The sequence below is a fragment of the Mytilus trossulus genome, chromosome 9 (genome assembly GCF_036588685.1).
Source record: "Mytilus trossulus isolate FHL-02 chromosome 9, PNRI_Mtr1.1.1.hap1, whole genome shotgun sequence".
Classification (NCBI taxonomy): Eukaryota; Metazoa; Mollusca; class Bivalvia; order Mytilida; family Mytilidae; genus Mytilus; species Mytilus trossulus.
Genome location: NC_086381.1, coordinates 12,499,314 through 12,513,903, shown reverse-complemented (window position 1 = coordinate 12,513,903; position 14,590 = coordinate 12,499,314). Strand labels below are relative to the sequence as shown.

The 14,590-nt window shown below is 31.5% G+C and overlaps 2 protein-coding genes across 2 annotated transcripts; one reads left to right on the top strand and one right to left on the bottom strand.

Moving 5' to 3' along the window:
• Nucleotides 1-4,945: 4,945 nt before the first annotated feature.
• Nucleotides 4,946-8,353, bottom strand: LOC134683596 (sulfate transporter-like). The gene is made up of 2 exons (XM_063542904.1): nucleotides 8,257-8,353; nucleotides 4,946-7,933 (listed from the first exon to the last, which is right to left on the bottom strand). Exon 2 carries the CDS (start codon nucleotides 7,931-7,933, stop codon nucleotides 5,696-5,698), a length of 2,238 nt encoding a protein of 745 aa, XP_063398974.1. The 5' UTR covers nucleotides 8,257-8,353; the 3' UTR covers nucleotides 4,946-5,695.
• Nucleotides 8,354-9,597: 1,244 nt separating this feature from the next.
• On the top strand, nucleotides 9,598-14,513 carry LOC134685135 (uncharacterized). The gene is made up of 3 exons (XM_063544602.1): nucleotides 9,598-9,827; nucleotides 10,112-10,836; nucleotides 14,316-14,513. Exons 2-3 carry the CDS (start codon nucleotides 10,247-10,249, stop codon nucleotides 14,386-14,388), a joined length of 663 nt encoding a protein of 220 aa, XP_063400672.1. The 5' UTR covers nucleotides 9,598-9,827; nucleotides 10,112-10,246; the 3' UTR covers nucleotides 14,389-14,513.
• The last annotated feature ends 77 nt before the right edge of the window (nucleotides 14,514-14,590 follow it).

Below are 14,590 nucleotides of genomic sequence, written 5' to 3'. Positions count from 1 at the left end.
TATCAAAGTAAAAAAAAAAATATATGATAAATTGTGAGACTTATACATGCATATCATTGAGGTGGAAAACATCGGTCAATATGCATGACAATCGCCATTTATTGTTCCGATTATTGTGAGTAATTGATTAATTGATTGATTGATTGATTGATTGATTGTTGCTGTTTGTCTAACACGAAGAGGTTATTTATATTATATATGTTCAAAACGTGACTTACTAGCTAGGTAGTCGAAATGTAAAAATAGATAGAATACAAGAAACATAGAATGCCACTAAGGAAAGGTGTTGTAGGTGGTAAAATTTTGCCTTGCAACATGCCAAATGCGGACTCATCGCAGAGATGTAGTGGTCAACAATTACATATGTACTTAAATAGTACAAAAATATCAATACAATGTAACATTTTTATGTTATTCAAATCTGAAATGAAGGACTGAACAGTCCGACTGCCATCACTGAACTAATTAAAGAGTATTGCAGTTACAAAGGACACTGAGGTTTTGATTGCTTCAACATTATCAGTTACAATTTTATTTTCTTGGGCTGGTAAAATGTATATTTCATTTTATAAGGAAATAATGAGTCGTGTGTACTTAAGAAAGCCCTTATCCGGGTTCACCTTTATTATATCCTTGCAATTATAATTAATCTGTTGCATCAGACTGTTGAATTGCTCCTGATTTGTTATCGATCTCACATCCGTTTCCCCAACAGACTGTTCAACCTAAAATAAACGACACAACATGTACAGATATTTTGTAAGTATTTGTTTTTTATTTTGTTGTCACAAAGCATATGTACACTCAAATAATTTGATATAATGCTGCTTCATAATGTTTTGAAATATGTTTCATTTAATAACAAACACACACGAATAATATAACAATCATCGAATTCATAACAAATAGTAGAAATTCGTTTTATGTGCCTGTGTAAATCACAATAGAAGTTCGAACATTGAATATTAACAGATTTATATAGTATAGTACGTCAAACGAAGCTCATTAACTCATAGTCTCGTTACGCCAGAGTTATCGTTCTTACTGCGAACTATAACTATAGGATATGGAGCGTCCACAGGCACTTGTCTCAGAATTTTTTTTCCTATATACCTTATTATAACACAAGGTACTTAACTTGCATTTTAGAAAAATGTTGGGTGGTGACGAAGTTCCGTTATAATAAGGTATATAGGATTAATTTTTTTTCTGAGACAAGTGCCTGTGGGAGCGTCTGGATGATCGAGACTAATTAACTCAGTGTGGCGAAGTGATATGGTTCCATTTTCTTTTTCTTGGAAAAAATCGATATCTTTATTACCATTTGACAAATGTATATTTAAATGATCCAGTTTGAAATCGAATTATAAACAGAAAAATGACGAAGATACACAAATACTTGTGTAAAATGTATTTCTTCTCTCATTGTGGTTTTTGTTTGTTATTTCTGTGTTTTTGACGTATAATCTTCACATCGTTTTATTTAAATGTAGCTCATTTTCAATGTCGCAAATCGTAATTAAGCCGGACAATGCATCGCGCAACAGACTCTGAATCCGGCAAAGAATGCTTCTTTTGTAATAAACAGAATAAACATTTCATTGGATTATGAGATTTTTTGTTTGTTTGTTTTTGTTTGTTTGTTTTTGTTTGTTTCTTTCCTCAATGAAAGTTATATGAGTATCAAACTGTTTTGTTGAACTGATTTGTCATCACTGTCAAGCAGTTTATATAAAATTTTGAAATCTGATTTTTTTGTAGAAAGACTGGTCCCAATTTTCACGAAACCACGATTGATTTTTTTTTTATTGCATATCAATATTCTTCTCGATGTATTTGTTTATAAATAAAAAAAACTTATATAATGTACTGTCTTGCCTTAACATGACAAACTTAATTGGTAGTAATGGCGTAAGAATATACTTTATCTAACAATATTTGTACCGGTCCCGACAACTCATGTCATGAAACTGTGTCGTTACTGATTTTCTGTCGTCAATTAAAGACAAGGAACAACTGTTAGTAAAATAAGGTCCACATGTTACTAAGGATACCACAACTGCCTTTCCTATTGCATAAAACCATTTTTCTGCCAACGGTCTTTCGTTGCGTATATGTATAAGAACATACCATATTCTTCTTCAAATATCACTCTTGATTAGTCCGAATATTCCTGAAAGAATAACGAGTTAAACCACCAGTATGATGAGCTGGTTATGTGTATAACCATATACAAGGAATTATAATTCTAATTTTTGAAGTTCAGATGGCAGAAGATAATCAATAACAGTTTCGAATATTGTCTTTTTCCTCTCGGAGTTTGAATTTTCTTGATGATTCTATCTTTTATGTTCAACTAATTCTTAGATGTCGGCCTTGTCAATATTGTTTATATACAATACGGATTCAAACAACGTTTGACATTTGTTTTAACCAAATAGAAATGGTATACATGAAAGAATACAGGCCACTAGATATTACTTTACACACAAAAGCTGACAATATCAAGTCACTGGATCAGGCCAGAAGCATCAGTCATCACACACAGTGAAGACATGAAGCTCAAGCTGATTCTTAGACAAAAGTTTTAAATAATGATGATATACATGCAAATTGAATGTAAAGAAAAGTCTTGATTTATATACTTCGAAGTGATGTCCTGGTTTAATTAAGTATAATTATTGGTTGTGTAACGTGAATTTTATCTGATTTGTTGATTTTGCTTTATTTGTTTGTCCCGGCAGTGGCAATTGTTTCATGCATATCCAGGACGAGAAAATTAATGTCCTTTTTCCTGTGATTGCGTCATTTCATTTTGTGCACATACATTTTGTAGTTGATAAATAAGTATAACTCTGGTGACCCATATTTCTAATAAGATTTATCTCTTCATCAAATCATGGAAGCATTATATTGACTTCATTTTACTTCAATGATCAAATCTATCGTATGCAAATGTCGTGCGTGTATACCTATTTGCATTGATAAGCTCTAATGATTACAAGAAATCAACACTGTGAGATTTGAACGTCTAGCATACAAGCTGAAAACGGATGGTTGATTGAATTAAATGAAAACACTTCGTTTGTGTTGAAGAAGTGTATTTATAATTTGATAAAAGTTAGATATTCACGTGGAGTAAAATAAAAAAAAAAAGAGAATCGATGTTTGATTTACCTACTTGAGTGAGTTACAATTTTGAGACAGAAAAGATCTGAAATATGCAAGCGAGTTTAATGCTTTATGCAGACGGCAATATGACGTCCATGCACCCAGAAAATCCATTAGAAGTTAGAGCAATCTCCGACTATACTTGACAGCTCGTGCGATCGATCATTTAAAACTGGCGAAGACGACTTGAAACTGGCGAGTACTTCTTTCAATCTGATGTGCACGACTTTAAAACTGGTGTACATTACAATCAAACTGGCAAACTTAACTTTTAAACTCAATCTAGATGGTATATTTTTAATGCACTGATTCATATAGTTCATAAGATACTAGATTTATCATATTAAAAGTGACTTTTTAAAGTAATACTAGTAGCTAAAGTTATACATGCTTCACTAACAATTTATCCATCTTTTTATGTGTATTATCATATGCATTTGAAGATCTCTTTGATATCTTTAAATAGCATCAACATTAAAAGCTACTTATTATACTGCAAAATGTAAATTAGACGAAACAGGTTTAATAATATAACCTAATTTGTAGAGATTTTTTACGTTTGAATAAATATGCACTCCAATAAAGTGCAATGTGTAAGCTTGCTGTTCGATGTGAGCCAAAGCCCCGTGTTGATTGATAACCGTACTTTGACCTATATATAACGGTATTTTATAAATTGTGACTTGGGTGGAGAGTTGTCTCATTGACACTCATACCACATCTTTCTCTATCTATTTAGTTCATAAAACATTGGATTTAGTAAACAATGATGTTTAGGAGAACTTAATTTGAATTGGTTATGTCTGTAAAACACATGCATCTGAACTCCTTGTCATAGTTAGTATTTATTCCAAATTACAGAACATTTTTTGCCAACTAATACGAATACTGAATATGACACTCGCCTCTACGTACTTTGATTAGATACAAAAAGTGCAGCAATGCTTTTAGAAAAAAACCCAAGAAGTATCTGCTTTAATATCGCCTGTACTTATGTTTCGTTAATATCTAGTAAGTACTACAAATTACAGTTGCACTGAGTCTTCTTTTGGGGATCCAAAACGACATATTTCAATATCAACAGCGTCTGATATCTTGCATATATGATTCTTTATACAGAAACACACCTTCATTTACGAGCTAATTGCAATTTACGACCGTAAATGCATTTACGAAGCTCTAACTATAATTAACAGCATGGGAGTCACACTTATTAGACCATCTGAAATGGAAGACCGGCTACCATCTATAATGAACGAGCGTGAAACTATTATTTACATTGTAAATCTATAATTGTCTGATAATGAGTTTGCTGCATTCTATTGACCTAATACAATAGAACAAACTTCACGGGTAGATCAGGTTTGACTGATAAAGTACAAGTTACTTCCTATTTATACTATTTATACGAGTTTATGATGTTTCAATGTTTGAAAAGTTCTGAACATGCATCATATTTGTCACTGGGCATTTAGCAAAAATAAATCAACCAACAATATTTGAAACACTTATTATTTAACAAACGTACAAATATAATGTAATCAAATAGGGTTTCATCAACTTTTATAAGATTACATAATATATGAAAAATTACAATATAGATTTACAGCGAAGTCACAACAATGTTTTTGAAATACAAAAAGCTTTCTCAAATTCAAAATTAATGTGTTTTCATTTTTGTAAACATTCTTATATATATTCAACTAGATATGAGTTCACATTTGAAAGGATTATGTATAAAAACTGAGACTAATACATAAATCTAATAGTCGCAGAAGAAAAAGTTATGTGTCGTCTGTGAAAATTATCATAACAAACTTGACAGGTGATCCATTTATTGAGATTGATACGTCCATTTACCACACAAGCAACAACAAAAAACCCAAACACGTGTAGACCTTGAAACTTATTCAAATGGTAACTAAGAATTTTTGCCAATTTTGAAAAAGTCAAAAGTCAAAAATTCGCACAATTACTGAAATTTCTGTGCCTTCTACTGATATATTTAAGGATGGCAATGTTGCATTCAAAATAAATGTGTCGTCTGTGAAAATTATATAACAAACTTGACAGGCGATCCATTTATTGAGATTAATATTACCATTTACCACACATAAGCAACAACAAAAAGTTTAGACCTTGAAATCTAATTTGAAATAGTAACCAAGAATTTTAATCAATTTTGAAAAAGGCAAATGCCAAAAAGACGTCTTTGTACAAATAGTGAAACTTCTGTGCTTTCTATTGATAACAGATTGACAATGTTGCTTCACATAAGGATTGTGTGTTCGTTCGAGTCTTTTGCATTTACGAAACGAAATACTTCATAAAAGAGACGCAACATTCACGTTCGAAATTAAAGTAGGGTTATATACGACAATATTTCAAAACTTCTCAGAAATGTTTAACAACTTATCCAAACATTGTCTTCTGATCATATCTAACACATCACAAACATCGAACTTTTTAAAGATTTTGATAAATAAGTGACTAATAACAAAACATATCTCTTTGACAATCTTTTTCATAGCTTTGTTATCTCTTCGACCATTGAAATTTTAAGCGGGGTACCTAGAAAAGAATTGTCAATTGCAAATATGGCATCAAATACATCGTAGAAAATGTGATCTTTCGGGAATGTTTTGAAGAAACCTGCAGCTTGTAGTACATCTCTGACTCTCGTCGAGCAGTTAACAAAATAAACATTGATTTCAACTTCCTTGTATTCTTTTATTACTTCAGTAAGAACATCTACTCCAGAAATATCAACATAATTCACCTTTTGACAATCGATAACCACGTGTTTCAACTTGGCCACTGAACAAATTTTGTCATTCTTTACATGCACGTGACCATTTACGTTTAAGTTATCACAGTAGTCGCTTTCATTGGTTCTGTTCCCAACAGAATCACTAGATGGCAAACGAGCAGCTTCCGTCTTAATTTTAGGTTTAGGAACATGTCGATAGAGTTTGTCTTTGAATATTTCAGCATTTGCAAAAATAATTGGTGCATCAAACATAAATACTTTAACCGATGGAAATTCTTTTACGTGAATTCTTCTCTTTTCATCAAAAGTTACACTTTCTTTATCGGAAAACCCAATTGTGCGCCCTTTTGCAATTTGGTGTTGGATGACAACAGATAAGAACGAAAAAACAACCCCAGTAACTGATCCATAATCTAAATCAGCAAATATTGATACCAGAAAAGTGATCATCCACGTGAAGAAATCAAACCTGTTAACTTTCCAGTACTTTGGTAATTTAGAGAACTGAGCAAACAAATCTATCATCGATGCCACAACGATGGCTCCTATCATTGCCATAGGTACGGATTCAAAAACACGTCCAATCCATAGAATGACTAAAACCATTATGATTATAGTTACTATCGCGTGAAAAGTTGTCTTAGCGCGCAAGTGTTTGAGAGTCATTGTTCTTGGTGGTGAAGTGGCTTGAGGAAAACAAGAAAAGAAAGAAGAAAAAACATGACAGAGCCCATATGCTATCAGTTCTTGGTTGTAGTCCGTATACTGTTTTTCTTTTACCCCTGCAGTTCTTACTGTTGAAACGGAAATGATAAATATTAAAAGCGCCATAATTAAGCAATCAGAAATCATGTTAGAACTTCGTTGTAATGTAGGCACTGAAGGTATTGGAAATCCGACTGGTACCTCGCCAAGTACCGTAATGTCGTAATTGCTCTCCAGTTTCCCAAAATAACAAGCAACAATACCGATTGCCACAATAAGCAGTTCTAAAGGTATAGGGAATTTTAGATGTATTTTGTATTTACTTGTTATAATTCTATATGTCAAGATGGTAACCAGAGTAACCAAGGCAATTGTGAAGTCACCAAGAATGGTCATCTTAATTTCTGTAAATAGGTCAACATACAGATATACTAATCTTCCTGCACCAAAACGAGGTAAAACTTGTATACCAAGCATGGTTGGAATTTCTAATGATGCAATATGAATGGCCAATGCAGTTGTGAAACCGCCAATAAAACTAGTTGACAAATACTTTGAAATCCATCCCAATCGTAAGATTCCAAATCCTGTCAACCAAATACCAGTCAGCAAACAAGCAATAACACCGATTTCTCCTTTTAGCCTAGAATAGTCATCGTCATCTGTTGGTGGTATTACCTTTGTAGTGGTAGTGTAATTAACAGGTTGGTATGACGTATTTGCAGTCATTGCCCCTGATGAAATCATAGTGGGCTCTGTTGTAAAGGACATGTAACCTTCACTTGCATTTATAGGAAACTGTCTGGCATAGGCAGAAGTTGTAGTGTTCAAATAATAACCTTCTCTCTGTAGTTCAACTTCTCTCTGTATTACATTTCTGGTTAAAATAGCCAACACTGCGTTTGACCCAAAGGAAACGTGCTGAGATGTTCCAAAGATAAAGTATATTGCAACTGGAAATATTGATGTATATAACCCGTATTGCGGTTTGAGACCGGCCAACATGGCGAAGCTTATACCTTGTGCTATATGCAGCATTGTGACTGTTAATCCACTGATGATATCACATACTATATTACTAACTTTGTATTCTGCAGTAAATTTCAAAAACGGAAGGACGGTTGTTAGAATATTCCATGCCCGTTTATTGGAACAATAACATTGAGATTTGAAATTTTGCAAAAAAGACCTCCTCTGTGGATTTACTCTGCGATATGTTTCGTCCAATTTCTCTGTCGAATAAAATCTTCTTTTTAAAGATATTTGATCAGTTTCGTCCATCAGCATCTGAAGAAATGGATTACAAAAAAATGATCCAATTTTCAAATTAATAAGAAAAAAATAAACAGCTGTCTTTACTTTTAAATTGTTATATTTAGATGAAAGTAAAAAATTGCAAAAAGATTAATACTGAATATCGAAAAAGAATCTAAACTTTCTATTTTACAGTGTGTTCAGCTTCGTTCTTTATTAATCTTGTATTTATGATGTAGTTTCTTTACTTTGTGAATATTAAAAAATTGAATAAATCATCACTAATAAAGAACTTAAAAACTGTTTTGTTTATAGTTTGAGATAAGATTTTAGCCTGGAAAAATGAAAATCCTTACCTTTGATGCTGTAATTTGCTTGTCTTTTATTGAATAATGACGGAATTTTAACCCTTAAATCACAGGTAGGTTTGAGAAAATGTCACGAGCTTTCAGGATAATTATACATAGGGAAAAGAGATATACGATATTTCAAAGAGAAAAAAACGGTTTCCATAGAAACAGAATGGAAACCTTCTGAATTCAATTGAACAACGAAATAAATATGGATTTGTTGGTAATGCTAATTGAGTTCTATATTCTCGAAAGGTATACTATGCAATCAAGACATTTCTTTTATGATACTTAAGTTAATTAGGTCTAACAATGAAACTTTATATCATATACGTTATTATAGATATTGAAACTCAATACAAGGTATACTATGACAAAGGTGACGACCGTGATGAAATTGTGTTTTGGTCTAAATAAGCTCTAAATACATGATAGTTAAAGCAGGTGTCATTCTCTGGAAATCACTGAGCCCGGTATACATGATAGTTTAGGCAGGTGTCTGTAATACGCTCTCACACAATAACTGGTTTAGAATTTTGATATGTACAATTTTCACAGGTACCGCAGAACCATAAATATCCTGCAATTATATACTAAAAAAGGGTAAATGGTTTAAAATGAAATGTACACGATCATTCTACGATATACATGCTGAGTTAAAAAAAAACGTCAACTACACATCAATTATAAATCGCCTCTCTGTTGTTCTGTTAGTCTGTAAGCAATAAGGATTTTTTGTTGTTTCATCTATTTTTTTAATAAAAAAAACCCTACTTAATTAATATATATTATTTTGGGGTAAACTATTTTATATACGTACACGCAAATTAAACAGAAAAGAGCTTTGTTGTGTTGTTCGGAAATATGCTAAACGGTTTATATCATCTAGCTTAAATGACACTAATAATATCATACAATTGCAAGACTGCCTCCTCTTTTGTAAGTTGCATTTAACATTGTTTTCAAACTATTTTGAAAGATATGGTATGATTGCCAACGAGACAACTCTCCACAAGAGACTAAATGATATAGAAATTAACGACTATTGGTTAAATTGTAATGTAAAATTGTGTTTTACATTGCAATCGTTCAATATAAAGTATAGATTGTTGATGCTTTAAATTATAAAAGTAGAGTTGACATGACTTTTGGACAAACTATGGTGTAAAGTATCCATCTAACTATTCCTGATATTATTATAGATTATTGGTATCAATATGCTGTTATTAAGAATGGAAATTGAGTTTCTAAATTCCACAAAGACTGTTAAATATTTTATTAGTCAGGTCAAGTTAAAAATAAACAAATTTATGACAATTTATATCATAATGAAAATGTAATTATGTATTCTGGGACAAATAGCAGATGCTACATTAGATTCTGTTTATTCGAAGGTCAAGTATTGGACGTATAATTAAACAATAATCGTAAACATCTGTTTGTTACGTCCATGATTCGAAAGTTTATCAGTAGTGGTCGTGGCTTCAAAGATAATTTGATAATCCGTAATTACAATAAAGTCTATAAAAGACTAGGTTTACAATTTGCGTTCAATTGGAACACTTATTGTATTCTAGGTAAGTTTGAAATAATTTGAAATAAACTATTTATTTTTCAGATAATTTCTAATAGTTAAATTTATTTATTTTTCAGTAAAGAAAGTTTTTAGATCATATTAAAGTACTGTATTCTTTATTACTGTTTTATCATAAAACAACAATTTAAAAATGTATGTTTCATTTTTATTAATGTTTTCAATTTACAATTACTTTGGAAAAAACAATGTGTCAAATATTATCTAATATTGTAATGTTTTAAATTTGTTCTTCATTAAACAATTCGAACAATTATTGTATTCTAGCTTTTCCTGTTCGGCTGATTCCGACCTCTCTACAGTTGATTGTGAGTTTGTTTCCCCCTTCATTGTGGCAAACGTCAATACTTTAGCTAGGGTTTCAAAACACGATAACAATTGACACAATAGAATGGTTTGAGGATGTTTAAAGCAACAGAAAAACCTACAAAGCCTGGTAAAACACCTCTTAATTACAACAAAGAGGCAGAACATCATAAGTTAGACACTACGTTTTACCAACTGGACATTTTGCCCGAAGAGGAGGAATTGGTAGTTAAACATCAGTTCGAACATAAATTACCTGAACGTGAAGACACAACAATACCTTTTGTCCAAGATCCGTGGACACTACCTCCTCAATATAGTTGTGACCAACCAACTGGACCTGTTCTTGTTTACAACCCGTTTATACCGTCCATCGTATCAACCACAATAAGGACTTTACAACCAACAAGTTTGGTTCGACCTAAAATTCCGCAAGCCTTACTGACGATTTCCGCAGGGACACGAACACCTGGACCAGTGCAACCACCTTATCTTGGAACTCCATTGGCGGTTAATAAACTCTCATTGCCTGTCTTTACAGATACCGTCTCATTTTTCATCCAACACTGCAACGGCATTAATAGAAGTTATGACAGCATCAACAACCGCATCTACTATAGCAGTTTCAACGACATCTGCACCACCAAGAACAACAACATCAACCGCAACAGCAGCTATTTCAGCAGGTAGGACAAGAATACCTCCTATGAAAATATTTAATATGTCTTCTATTTTAAAAATTGAAAAATTTAAGGGTGACAATTCACAAAACCCTGAAACGTGGTTGAATACTTTTAGACAATACTGTTCTTGTAATGATTTATCGAAACAAAAGAGTGAAGAATCTTTCCTTTTCCATTTGGAAGATCATGCAAGAATTTGATATGACACTGTTTCGGCAACAACAAAATCTGATTTATATGATTGGTGGAATAGTCATCTTTTTAAAGGGAGGGCGATTATTGTAATGTAAAATTGTGTTTTATATTGTTATTGTTCAATATAAAGTATATAGAAAGTTGATGCTTTAAATTATAAAAGTAGATTTGACATAACTTTTGAACAAACTATGTTGTAAACTATCCATTTAACTATTCCTGATATTATTATAGATTATTGGTATCAATGTGCTGTTATTAAGAATGGAATTTGAGTTGCTCAATTTCGCAAAGACTGTTATATAATTTATTAGTCAGTACAAGTTAAAGATAAACAAATTTATGACATAATGAAAATTTAATTATGTATTCTGGGACAAATAGCAGATGCTACATTAGTTTCTGTTAACTTGATGGTCAAGTAGACAAGATTGAAGGCCGTACTTTAACCTATAATGGTTTAATTTTTAAATTGTTATTTGGATGGAGAGTTGTCTCATTGGCACTCACACCACATCTTCCTATATCTAAGACAAGACAAAGACAAATACTTTATTAGAGTCTCACCTCAAAATTGACATACATTTATACATTTATAAAATTACAGTAATATTTAAAACAACATGAGCCACTCTAAAAAGAGTTATGAGAGACTATAAAATTTCTACAAAACACATTATTATCTACAATTATATATAATACCTTTTCTTTTTAATAATACATCATAGCAGATTTTGGCTAAAAAGTAACACACATTTTCATCAGTGAATAAAAATTTGAATTTATCATCATCAGACAAATTAACAAAATCACAATTAAAAGAGCTAGCATGTCTAAATAAAATAGCTCGTAAATCTGCATATACTGGGCAGTTAATTAAGACATGTTTCTCATCTTCAATAATGTTATTTTTCTTACATTGCTCATTAAAACATAATCTATTGTCAACCATAATGCCTTCATATCGGCCAGTTTCTATTCTCAGAGGTGCAACACCACATCTAAATTTAGCATATGCACTCTTATATTTTCCAGGCATATTAATACATAAATATTTTTCTCTATTAAAACATTGCTTAAACATTCTATACGTTCGCAATTTACTTCTTTCATTGTACATTAAGTCAGAGTACCACTTCTCTTTATATCTACAAAAATTTTCCTTTTCAATTTGTTTAATTGTATTTTTATCAATAGAAAAATCAGTATTACATAAAAACTCCATATCCATTTCTTTAAATTTCACATTTACTCTTTAATTCCAATTTTTAAATTTACTATTACAGCATCTATTGCCCCATAAGAAAACCTTTTTATTAACTCTACAATGAGACATTTTAGTAAGTCTCGACCATAATCTAAAAATACATGTCCACTGAGATATAATACTGGGCATCCAACCCATATCTCCATATAAGGCTAAGTTAGGGGTGTATTTACCCACACCCATAAAAAATCTCATTGCTCTATTTTTTACAGCATTAATACAAGAAAAATCCTGGTGACCCCAAATTGACGCACCGTATTCAATTACAGACATAACAAGTGTATCAAAAAGTTTTGTAAATGTATCAAATTGAAAACCTCCATTAGCTTTACATTTAGCTATTAATAAACCTAATGACCTACTTGCAGATTTAGCTACTGCCTTAGCCATACAATTGTAGTCTAAAAATTCTGACAACAGTAAACCTAGATAAGTATAACTAGGAACAATTTCCATATCATTATTATTAAGTACAAAAGTAAAATTTGTCTTTGGTATAGACTTAGTTCTGAAATGTACAATTTTTGATTTCTCTAGATTTACAACTAAATCATTTTTACAACACCATATATTTAAAGTATCCAACATTTTTTGTAAATCTTTCTCATTTTCTGTTATAAATACAAGATCATCTGCATAAAGTAGTACACAAATTTTTTCATCATCAATTTTTACTCCAATATCTATTTTTTTAACTTCATCTACAAGGTCATTAATAAAAATGTTAAACAAAATTGTAGACAGAATACACCCTTGTTTCAAACCACATTTAACCTCAAACCAGTCAGTAAAATTACCATTTACTTTTACACATGAATATACATTTCTATAAAGTGAAAAAATAGCATTTAACATTTTACTACTTATACCTAAATTTTCCAATTTACCAAAAAGCAAATCCCTGTTTATCCAGTCGTAAGCTTTTTTAAAGTCTATAAATGCTACAAATGTTGATAATTTACGCAATTTACGTGTTTCTATGACAGTAGTCAAAGTAGAAATATGGTCTATAGTATTTCGTCCCTTTCTGAAACCATTTTGTTCATCATGAAGAAAATTAAGTTCATCAAGTTTAACGGTAAGACGAGAGTTTAATACACCACAGTAAAGTTTATAAGATACAGGAGCCAAAGTTATTCCACGGTATGCCATAGGGTCTCTTGGATCTGCAGTAGAGCTCTTTGGAATCGGATTAATGATACCTTTCGACCATAAAGCAGGTATCTTACCAGAGTCAAAGCAAATATTAAAAATTCGAGTTAAAGCTAACAATGCAGTTTGATTCTTATAAAGTTCAACCGTAATTTCATCACAGCCAGGCGATTTACCATTTTTTGAAGACAACAGTACATTATACACTTCTTCATATGATATAAAGCTATCAAGATAATCATCATACATATTTTCATTACTATGAATATATTCAACATTATTGGACACACATAAGATTATATATAAATTAAAAAATAATCGTGAACATCTGTTTGTTACGTCCATTGTTCGAAAGTTTATTAGAAGTGGGCGTGGCATCAAAGATAATTTGATAATCAGTAATTACAATAAAGTCTATAAAAGACTAGGATTACAATTTGTGTTCAATTCGAACACTTATTGTATTCTAGGTAAGTTTGAAATAATTTGAAATAAACTACATGTATTACTACAGTTAAATTTATTCATTTTTCTTTAAAGTAAGTTTTTAGATCATATGTACTGTATTCATTATAACGGTTTTATTATATTAAGAACAATTAAAAATGTATGTTTCATTTTTATTCATGTTTTTAATTTAGAAATATTTTGGAAAAAAAACCCAACGTGTATAATATTTATAGATTATTACATGGCAATTTCCATATGGCCCTGGGATCAGCCCTAGACTCCCATATCAAGCCAGAGGGCTTTAACCCGAGGGCTTGATATTGGTCGTGGGCTGATACCACGGACCATCTGGAAAATGACATGTTATAATCTATTTATCACATATTTTCAAGCAAGAGAAATACTTTTTGTTTGACAGGTTACCAGAAGTTAAACTCGGGGGCTCGATATGGATTTCGAGGGCTGATATCGATATTGGCCCCGAGGGCTGATAACCAACCTTGACTTCCGGCTATTATTGGCCATGCAAAAACGTACATATCAGTTCAAAATATGTGATAATATGTAATATTGTAATGTTTTAACTTAATTCTTTATTAAACAATTCGAACACTTATTGTATTCTAGCTTTTCCTGTTGCTGATTCCGGCCTCTCTACAATTGATTGTGAGTTTGTATCCCCCTTTATTCTGG